The sequence below is a fragment of the Vipera berus genome, assembly GCF_964194415.1.
Source record: "Vipera berus genome assembly, chromosome: Z".
Lineage (NCBI taxonomy): Eukaryota > Metazoa > Chordata > Lepidosauria > Squamata > Viperidae > Vipera > Vipera berus.
The window spans coordinates 30096649-30107742 of NC_138205.1; the positions used below are offsets into that span (position 1 = coordinate 30096649).

At 41.4% G+C, this 11094-nt stretch overlaps 1 protein-coding gene across 3 annotated transcripts in view; it reads right to left on the minus strand.

Moving 5' to 3' along the window:
• AP2A1 (adaptor related protein complex 2 subunit alpha 1) overlaps positions 1-4812 on the minus strand; it is a 39460-nt gene extending 34648 nt beyond the window's left edge. For all 3 annotated transcript variants that reach the window (XM_081343118.1, XM_081343117.1, XM_081343119.1), the window contains exon 1: positions 4675-4812. In XM_081343118.1, the coding sequence (XP_081199244.1) occupies positions 4675-4741 (67 nt within the window). In that variant the 5' untranslated portion in view covers positions 4742-4812. The remainder of the gene's footprint in view (positions 1-4674) is intronic.
• Between the last annotated feature and the right edge of the window lie 6282 nt (positions 4813-11094).

Here is an 11094-nt window from a genome sequence, read left to right on the forward strand (position 1 = left end):
AGAACATAATGTCCTTTGGATTTTCTTTAAATGAATGTAGAAGAAAATTAAATTGCTAAATTCTACAATGGAAGTAAAGCTTTGAGCCCTTTGCTTTAAATAGTCTAGCAATATCTTTTCTACTGAATTAGGATTGCCAGGTCTTCCCTTCCATTTCTTCTATTAGGTTTCCTTATTTAACACCATGCAACCAATAGGTACAGCATGACCTGTTTAATAGTGGGGAAAGCTGTGCCTAAAATAAGTGAAGGATCCAAATGGGAGGGAATATTATTTGATTTGAGATTTCTTCAGAAGAGAAAAATAATAATTTAAGAAACAAAAATAATTAAAGAAAGTAGATCCATCTGCCTTTAAGTGTGAAATAACATACTAGTATATTTAACCCATTCATTCCTCTCTCAGTGAAAGCAAAAAAATACACACCCTATCCCAGTGTTTTTCAACCACTGTTCCGCGGCACACTAGTGTGCCGTGAGATGTTGCCTGGTGTGCCGTGGGAAAAATTGAAAAGTAATTATAAAATACTTTCTTTGTGTTTATTTGATTCCTATTCAAGAGAATTACTTTATATATAGTCAATATAGGCACAGAGTTAAATTTTTTAACATTTTCTAATGGTGGAGTGCCTCGTGATTTTTTTCATGAAACAAGTGTGCCTTTGCCCAAAAAAGGTTGAAAAACACTGCCCTATCCAATCATAGAATCATGTCTTAAAATGCCAGTTCAAACCAGAAATAAACTTTAAACCATAATTTAATAAATCAGCCTCTCACACAAAAAACAAGAATAATGAGATGCACGCATGTATTAGCTTGCAGTGTTTTCCCTATATTAGTTCATCAAGCCCTCATCTTGAGTTTCAAGTTAACTGACAATGCGATTGGAGTTATCACAAGGTAGGTGCTATTATTTACATCATACCATGGAAGCAATCCTCTCAAGGCTATTGTATTTCTTTATGTTTATATCCTGGCATGCATATTCCAAAGATAAAAGGAAGATGACCAAAGAAGACATTAGAACCCAAAACACATGCTTCCTTCTTCAACCTGCCAAAAGCAAATGATCCAAACACTACTACTTCTATTCTCTATCTTGGGACAGGAAAATTGGCCTCTAAAAAGAGAAAGCTATGTTTCCTCACACTCCTTCCTTCCTTCCTTCCTCCCTCCCTCCCTTACTTCCTGGATGTTCAAACAAAAATTACACTCATAGGGGTCTCTCCCTTTGTCCCAGTAGCACTCTGTTGAGGGAATCTGAGGCCTGCCAACTTTTATTTGCTTAAGAATTGCAGTTCCTTAAGAACAGGCAATGTAAGAGCTCTTTGTTCATCTCTCTGGGTAGCTGCAACTATATTCAGAAGTGGGGAAATTCCTTTTCCAGAACATGTTAGATTACAACTCCCATAATCCTTGTATACTAGCTTATAATCATGCTTATCTGAGTTAGAATTCAATAATATCTAGATTCCTCTTTACAAGATCAAAGAACGTATGAATGCATATCTAAAGAAATCCATGCCACAGGAATTAGCGGTCATCAGATCTGTAAAATGTGTTTTTTGTATTTATCACATCCTGCTCTTCCAACAGGAAGTTCACAGAAGCTTTCAAGGGCCTCAGTTTCACCATAACTATGCTTTCTTGCACATCAGAAAGTTCTAAGCCCTGTTTGAAATTCCTTAGTTATGTGGCCATCAGATCTCATGCAATTTTGTTAGAAGGCCTCTTGCATCTCCCTCTACCCAAAAAAATGTGTTAAATAAAATTAAGATGCAGCCTTCTCTCTAGCTTTTTGAACTCAAGCATAGCTCTTCCCACGTATTCTTCAGTGCTTACCTGGCATCTTATTGCTTCATTTACTGCTGCTATATAAAGTCTAAATTAATCTGATCTGTAGAAATTTCTCTCTACTCTCATAAATTCCAGCACCCATTTCTGCTAGTTTAGTGACTGAAAGATCTTTCTTATCATCCTAAAATGTGGACCCGAGGCTTTGAAAAATATATGCCTGACTTCTACTGATTATATCTACTACACTTACAATAACAAAAAAATCCAGGTATTATTCATTTATAAATATCTTTATAAACAGAGTATTTCTGAAACTTGGGATGGGCATTGGACAAGAAGGACATGGTTTCTTCATTTTTAATTGCTGCTTTTACAAAGAAATGTTGGCAGCAGTAGTCTATGCATAACAAGCTGCATCTAACAAAATATCATTTTCCCCACAGCTGTTAAAGCTACAGAACCTTCCTTTCCAAACAAAAACTTTGGCTGTTTTAGGTTTAGGACACTACTTTTCTGGAAGTGTGTCACAATCCTTTCCAAATTCCCATAATTCCTGGCTGGGAGTAATGGGAGATATCTCCTGAAATCTGGAGACCACAAGAATGCCTAATCCTACTTTAGCTGAAACTTTCAGATGTAAAGAATGTGCATTACCACCACAATGGAGTTAAAGCATCTTCTGGTAATATTTTCGGAGATGTTAAGGCTAGCTGGCACTAAGGCCAAAAATTCTAGACATGGAAAGCCTCCCTCCAAGCAAATTGGCTTATATGGTCTGCTGGTGCTAGGCCAATTCACATGGACTTTAGCTACAGAATGATTTCAGTATACAGAAGTTGTTGCAACATAATTACAACTACCTAATCAAATCAGCTTTTAATGTTCTCCAGAATAGTGGAGTTATCGAGCTTACATCTAGACTTTTTCATTGAACTGCAGGGATGGTTTAAAGCAGGGGTGTCAAACTACCAGCCCGTGGGCCAGATGTGTCATGCTGAAACCACACCCACCCCATTGCTGGCAATGGCAAAAAAAATCACGATATGTCACGACACGTCACGTGACGTGACGTTGCAAGTTTGACACCCCTGGTTTAAAGGAAAACTAGCCAGCCAGAACCTAAAAAAGATTGTGTGAGCGCTGTTGATTCCGCTCCACAGAAAACTGCTCTTGCAACTGCTACTTAGTTTTAGTGCATGTATTATTCTTGCAAAACTAACATTGCTGAAAAAAGGAAAGGTGGGGGCAATGATTAGGATTCCTAAGAAGGAACTAGAGGGGTTGGCAACCTTGGCTCTTTTATGACTAGTGGACTTCAACTCCCAGAATTCCTGAGCCAGCTATGCTGGCTCAGGAATTCTGGGAGTTGAAATCCACAAGTCATAAAAGAGCCAAGGTTGCCTACCCCTGAAAGGGGAAAAAAGATTGACTCAAACAAATGTAATATTAGTTAGTATTCAGCCACAATGAAATAACCATACCAAATGGCTTAAATAGAAAACTCTAGATCTGATTTAAAATCTCTGCATTTAAAATATACTGTAACACCGTTGGGTCGCCTGATCATTAGAGCTTTTTCATGACTAAAGAAGCACTTCTGAAAAATAAGGACCTGAATGTTTGCTATCAAAACCAATACTTGAATATTTTTTTCAGCATTACTGAAGGAAGCTAGAAATATATGCTTTTCAACCACACTCTATCGGGCTCACCCATTTGACTTAAATGACAACTAGAACTTCTCCAGTTTCAAACCTATATTAATGGGACATGAATGCCACAGAAAAGCTAACAATTTATAGTGATTAGAAGCCTTCCCCAGTTTAATTTGTTTTCCACAGGACAATGTGAATTCCTCAATCTTTCTTACTCTTATGCAGATTCTGACCAACAATCTCTTATTTTGCAGTAACATCCCTGCAATAAGGCTTATAAATACAGATTACTAGCAATGAGAAAAGCTGTACAGATAAGTAATTTCAAGGAGTTTTGTATCAAATATAGTAAACCTACCTTTAAGGCCTTCTGCAAAGGTCCAAGGGCTCTTTTTTAAGACTTCACACACAGACTCCCAAATACATACAATCTTTCCCCAAATTTACATGCCCTAGAGTCTATGGCAGTTAGCAAGCATACTGTACTTATCCATCTGTCATGTGACAACTGTCTACCTCCAAGCAGTATCTTTGAATATATTTATAAATGGAGGCAGCAGGAAATAGGATAGATGGAAACCTCAGGACCCTTTTCTTATTCTCCACCCACTCCGGTTTCCCTATAATGGCCATGATCCTCAATTTCCACCTCTCTAAACAACTTTTCTGCTTCACTCCCCACCACCCTCTTTAAATAATAAAAATTTCCGGCTTACGCAAAATAGCCATAGCAGACACAAATCTCAGGTTCATAGGGGGACAACTTCAATTAACCAGTATCCTTACTGACTGTGCCATCTTTACTCAACTTGTATCCTCTTCCAATTACTGACAGACCTCTACCTATCCAAACGGCGGGCATGTCTGGTGACTGGCAGTCTCGTCCTTACCCGGACATTAGGTCGCCTCCCCCCAGCCTACCTGCCTTCTCTTTTCCGAAGCCCCGCTGAGCAGACAATCGGGCTGCAAGAGTCTCTCCCCCAGGTTAAAGTCTTTTGCCTTCACTCGACTAGCACCCCACCCTCCACTAAACCCATCACCACGCTTACTCTTCCGCCGCCGAGCACAATCATGGGCCGTTTCCACCCTCCCGTTCAGGAACCCGCCCGAACTCTCCCCAAGGTCCAATTCCACCCCGCACCCCCTGTGCGCATACAATATTCTCTCGGTTCTGAAGGATCCTTCTCTGCCTCCCAGCCTTCCCCATAGGCGCAATCACTTACAGTTTCGGATATCGGAGATAAATACGGCCAGGCCCCGCATCCCGTCTCCCTTGGAAACGGCCGGCATGGTGACGAGATAGAGGATCGGGACCACGGCGATGCTCCGTTCCGCGCCCGAACCTGGCCCAGCTGCACCGAACCGACCCAAACATATCCGATTGGTCCCTCGTTCCGTCCGTCACGAAACGTTTTCACTTCCTATTGGGCAGAGGTGCCGCTTTTCAAACCTGCGGTGCTTTCTATTGACAGAAATAAGTCAGCCTTCTAAGGGATTGGGTAAATAGGTTTAGATCCCGCCTGCTCTTCTCCCTATTGGATCTGGTGAATCTTAATGTCAAGTAAGTCCCCTCTACAGCTCTGCATTTTCCATCGGGGATAGGTTCACAAGAAGCCCGCCTAAGCATGCCTCCCCCTGCGCCCCTTCGCTTTGAATATCTTGATAGATTTTAAGAAATGTCATTCAAAGGCCGCCCCGCCCATTTCCTCCTCGACTTGAGGGATGCTTCTTGCGAAATCAGCAAGCGGAACCTCCGCTCGGTGCTGGGCGGGGGACAGTTCTTGGGAGCTCTTATTGGGCAAGAAATCCACGTCCCCCAAGCCCATCCGTGGCTCATTGGCTGAAAAGGCTGACGGTGGAACGGCGGCAAAAGAAAGGCTGTGGAGAAGAGGCTTGGAGACCGAGCTGCCTTCCTGGGAAAGAGCGACGGGCGCCGTCAACAAATTCCAGCCAATTGGCTTTGAGAGTAGAAGACACAACGAGCAAGGGCGGCCGGGCGATTTCTGTCTTTCAGTTCCTCAGAAGATTTTTCTTTCCCCTTTAAGGGCAGAATTTAGTTAAGGAAAGAACCAAATGTAACTCTTAATTCATTAGGACTAAAACCACAAGTATATTCCGTTTTTTTAGGGTGGGCCACAATATCCTCCAGCGTCTACATCTTTGTTTCCATTCCTTTCCCATTCTTTTAGGTTTTTTTTTACCTGTGGGAGAAATGTTTTCCCAGTAATACTTTTATTAAATCATTTTTCTCTCTTTTCCGTGTGAGTATGAGTTTAGGAACTAAGAAAACTGAAGGCGCGAGCATTGTTTTACCATGGCACGTGTAAACCTATGGCTTAGCTTATTTGCTACATAGAGCCTTTAAGTTACCTGAATACAGCTTCGAAAACTGACTGAAACAGTTTGATTAGCTCCTAACGCTAAGATGAAATGTTAAAGCTGTGTTTGACATAAAATGGCATGGTCTGTATATCATGCTAAGATATAGGCAGATTTTCATTTACTAAGATAAAAGAAGTTACGATTTAGTGTTATGTGGAAACTAGCCAATGAATATATTGCATTCATATCATTCAACACCCCCCTCCTAGAGAAGGAAATATTTGGGGGATATTAAAAAAGGCAGAATATTATATTTCCCCAAAGGAATAATAGAAAATCTTAGGCAGAAATCACCCCCCAAGTCTCTCTGCTCCAACCAGAAACTAGCTTTTAGAAATGCAGATTTGGTTATTCATTCAGGAAGACGGGCCAGGAACCTTGAAGCTGATGGGATCACAAAATCCCTGAAATCTACATCCCCCACCCAAAATCTAAAGACATGGCCTTTAGGATATAATAGGATTAACCCACCACCATTAGAATACCAAAAGAGCACACTGAACCTCAGGTCAAAGTTCATTACATAGGAACAACTCCAAACAAAGCCCAAAGGAGGTATAAAATCCCCCACTCCCAGCTCCATTGTCAGTCACCCCAGAAACATGCTGCTGTCACTGAAGTTTCTGGCAGCAAAATAAACAAGATCTTTCTAAAGCAGTCTCCATTTTGTTTATTCCTGGATTGGATTTGGACCCTGATTTTTATTTCAACACTGCCTTTTCTTTGGGAGTACAAATTGGCATATATGGAGCCCTGGGGCAACTGTTTTGAGGTCATGACAGCAGCTGGAAGATCCCTGCCCTACCTACAAGTTGGCTTGTAGATAATAGATGTTTCCTAGTGGGGTGCAGACAAGGAAATTTGTGCTTATATTAGATATTGGCCCTGCCTATAATGGCCAACGTGGTGAAGACCATCTGGCAGTCCAAAGAAATAAATGAGGCTGGAGACACGCCAGTAGGGATTGAGAGCACCAAGAATCAGCTGGGAAAGCCTACTAGCATCAAAGGCTTCCCCCAAAAGAAAAAAGCTGTCTCTTTCAATGGCTGGGTCACCTGGGAAGGTAAAGGGTGGAGGTAGAATTCAATAGCTTCAACATGTGAGAACATACAGGAAACAGGATGCATAGTAGCACATCTGTTTTGTATTCAGAAGGTTTCAGATTCAGTCCACAACATTTCCAGGTGAAAAAGCCTGTAGTAGTAGAAGATGCACAAAAAATAAATCTTTTTCTCCTTCACATCATGGAAAATTGCTGCCCTCAGATCTCAGCTTTCTTGGATACAACTCCCAGAATTTTTAGGCTGTATAGTCAAGGTTTGTAGTCCAACACTGGACTAAGTAGGCAGTTGACCTTATCTGATCTAAAGCAGGTACTGCAATAGTGGTTATTGCTATTAACCAAGAGATAGGAGAGACCATCTTGCCTGGAGGTAGTATCTCACATCAGCATTGTCTTGTTTCTAGCATGGTCTGGTTTTGAGTTCTAACAAGATGCAGAGGCACTGCTCAAAAGCCAGTCAACCCTTCTGCATACATTGCCTTGATTCAAGCCCAGGAATTCACACTCTCGGTTTACTTTTGGGGACAAATATATGAGTCTGCTTTCTCCCTATGCTTTGTCAGGATGCTTTTTGTTGACTACAGCTCAGCTTTCAACACCATTTTGCTGAGCATTCTCATTGAGAAGCTGACTGACTTGAAATTCTCCCCCGCCATCTGCGATTGGATTCAAGACTTTCTTAGGGATTGGTTACAAACAGTGAGGGTCGGGTCTGCTTTGTCCACCCCACTGAAGCTTTGCACCGGCACGCCACAGGGCTGTGTGCTTAGCCCCTACCTGTACTCTTTATACACTTATGATTGTGTATCATCTGACTCATCCACTGCAATAATCAAGTTCGCAGATGATACAACTGTGGTGGGTCTTATTACAGGTGGGGATGAGACAGCATATAGGGCGGAGGTACAAAAACTATCCATATGGTGTAGTAACAACAACTTGCACCTAAACATCGGCAAGACGAAAGAGATGGTGTTAGACTTCCGGAGAAAAAAGGAGGAACCTGCCCCACTTTACATCGGGGAGGACTGTGTGGAGAGAGTTTCCTCCTTTAAATTTCTGGGAGTCTACCTCTGTGAAGATCTGACCTGGAAAGTTAACACAACCCAGGTGACTAGAAAGGCCCAACAGAGGCTTCACTTTCTTAGGGTCTTGCGGAAGAACAGGGTAGAACAACGGCTAATGACCCTCTTTTACCGGTCTACTATAGAGAGCATCCTCTCGTATGGTATTGTGGTTTGGTATGCTGGTCTGACAGCCGCGGACAGGAAAGTATTACAGAGGGTAGTGAGCACAGCACAAGACATTGTGGGCTGTCCCCTGACACCACTAGATGACATCGCCAGGGCTCGTTGCCTTGGAAGAGTGAGGAAGATTCTCAGGGATGACTCACACCCTGGACGGTATCTCTTTACTCTCCTACCATCCGGTAGGAGATATAGGAATATAGCCAGCCGTACCAACAGGCTGAAAAATAGCTTTTATCCGTGGGCTGTTAGGCTTTTAAATGGGACATAATCTCTGTGAACTTGTGCAGAATTGACTTGGGAGGCCGGTGTGTGGTGTAGTTGGTTCACATGGTGTGGTAGGATGGAGGGTTTGTTGTCACTGTGTGTTGGGGGGAGAGAGCACGGGGGGGGGGGAGGCTCAGCTAATCTCAATGTACACATGTTGTACTTTGACAATAAAGGTTTATTATTATTATTAAAAACTCATTTCTGATTCCAACCCAAGCAAATGGGAAAAAACCCTTTCCATTCTCTTCTTCATCTTCTGGTTCCTAGTATAGTGCTGAAGAAACATCGAGGTTTTCTGTGTACATGGCTCTTAATACTGCTTAAATAAGATATTTGTCTGTTCAACTAGATAAGAAATTGTACCTTGAGATGCATGCCACTGACATTTCAAGAATCCTGGCTTTGTATTTGTTTGATTTATTTTTTCCAATGACTTTTCCTAAAGACTTTGAACTAACTTAGACTTCTTATGGGTTAGGGTTCCAACAGTGGCTGAGATAGCATCTAAAAAGATCATTTGAGGCTTGATTTGAACTTGTGAACTCTGAGGTAGCAGACAGGGTTATCCGTGACATTAATTTTGCCGTCAGCAGCTTGAATTCATGCTCCACTGGTTCCTCTGTATGCATGTATCTGCAGTTATATTTGAGAGGGAGTTAATGCTACCTTAAGGGAGGAAGTGGTGTCCTCCATCTCCTGAAGAAGGTGGTTCATGATCTGCTTGTATTGGATAACTTCTGCCAGGTTTCCAGACTTCTTTTTTCCCCAGGAAGGTTATGAAGAAAATAATGGGGTATCAGTTGCAGAAAATATTGGATAAAGTGGATAATTGGATCTCTTTAATTCCACTTTTCTCAAATCTGGGTGTGGTACAGAAACTGTTTAGTTTTAGTTTTAGGAAGGAAGGAATAATGAAAGGGAAGGGAAGGTAGGTAGAGAGGGAGAGAGAGAGAGCCTGCCGTGGGGAGCAGGGGATGAAAGACGGGATCCTCTGCTTCCCATCAAGCCAGCTTGGTCAGAAGATGAAGATGATGCTCCTAGCCAACAGGTGAGGAAATAAGTCACAAGCCCACATACCGTACCTGTTGCTGCTTTGTCAATTAAGTATCCAGCCCTGAAGCATTATTTTAGTAATAGACAAATAATAAAAAAATCCCTCACCTCTCCCCAGAAAGTATCTATGGCACTTTAAATAATAACTTAAGTTGCTAGAGCTACTTTTATGCCATAAATTTTGTTTTTGAGGTGCATAAAACTCCTTTTAATGCTATAATAAACTAACAGGTACTCCTACAAATTCCCCACCGCCCCAAGGTTTGTATTCTTGATGGGCTTTGAGTCTACATATCTTTTCAGTCCACATTCCACTTTAAATATATTATTTCCAAGTCTCTCATCTTCCTTAGTGAATAGAAAATGTCAATCCTGCTGGAACTTCTTGTTTTGTCTATATCTGCTATTCTCTCTTCCAGCTTCCCTATTCAGAGGAAAATTAGATTAGTATTAATATATAGCAACCAAGGTTTAAGCCAAACAAATAATCCCTTACTGATCCCCTTCTGCAAATTCAGGAATGCTTCCAGAGGGTGTCTTGGATGTTTGGTCAGAGGTTGCAATTGATTCAAGAACCAGAGGATTGTAATACTGTGTTTTTAGCAGCACAGTGGACTTTCTAACATCCCAGAGAATAATTGTGGGCTTCCTATAACATTCTAGAAAATAATTCCTATTTCTTTATGTTGGGATTAGCATTTCTTTGGACAACCAATTTGGATGTTTATCTTAATTTGCTTTTCTTTTAATTTGCTGTTAACTTCATGTTCTCACCAATCCTGAACTTAACAATGTATTTTTTTTCCTGAAAAGAGTTTTTCTTGAAGATTTTCTTGCAGTCCTCCTTCTATACTGATGTGTTAGTGCCATTCCTTTTTCTTCATTTACTTTCTACACCTAAGCATGACCTTTTATATAGTTCCAAATATTTCTTTGTCCCCTTTGCCTCGATCCCCCAGCTATAAAAGTATACAAGCTTAATTTCAACTTTATTGGCTCTTGCATCACTGAAAGATTCTAACTGTCAATAATGAACTCTTTAGGTCCCTTAAAAACCCTTCTAGGTCTCTAAGATGTTGAGAATGTTTTTCAGATGATGCTGAAGAGCAACTGTCGCAGTTGGGAGGCGGGCTCAAGCAGGGAATTAGCTTGGACTCATTATGTAAGCAAGGTCTAACCATATCTCTCATGCTTGGAGCCTTGTCTTTCCTAGGCAAAGCTGCCAGTCTGGGGAAATTCCTGTGAAATACACATAGAATAATAAAGTAGTTAGTTTGAACTCTATATGTGTGGGTCTGGTTGTGCAAGCCTGACAGTTGCCCTCTTTCCATTTCAAAGGCATTGGAACTGCAATAAATTTTGGGAAGTGTGCATTAGTCAGAAGTAAGTGGTAATTGTAATTTGCTCGATCAGCTCCCTGCTACATTCTCTCCCAGCAGGAAGCAGGTAATAGTGATCTCTTACTAGCCAAGGATTCTATCACCAGCCTTAAGGAGAAGACATCCAGGGTCACGTGCCATCTCCAGAATCTGCAGGTCTGGAAGCTGTAGGTTATTTTAGACCTGATGTTTTAGACTTCCAGGTTCACTATTCTCTTTCTGTTTTTATAGGCAGGAATATAGAATCGA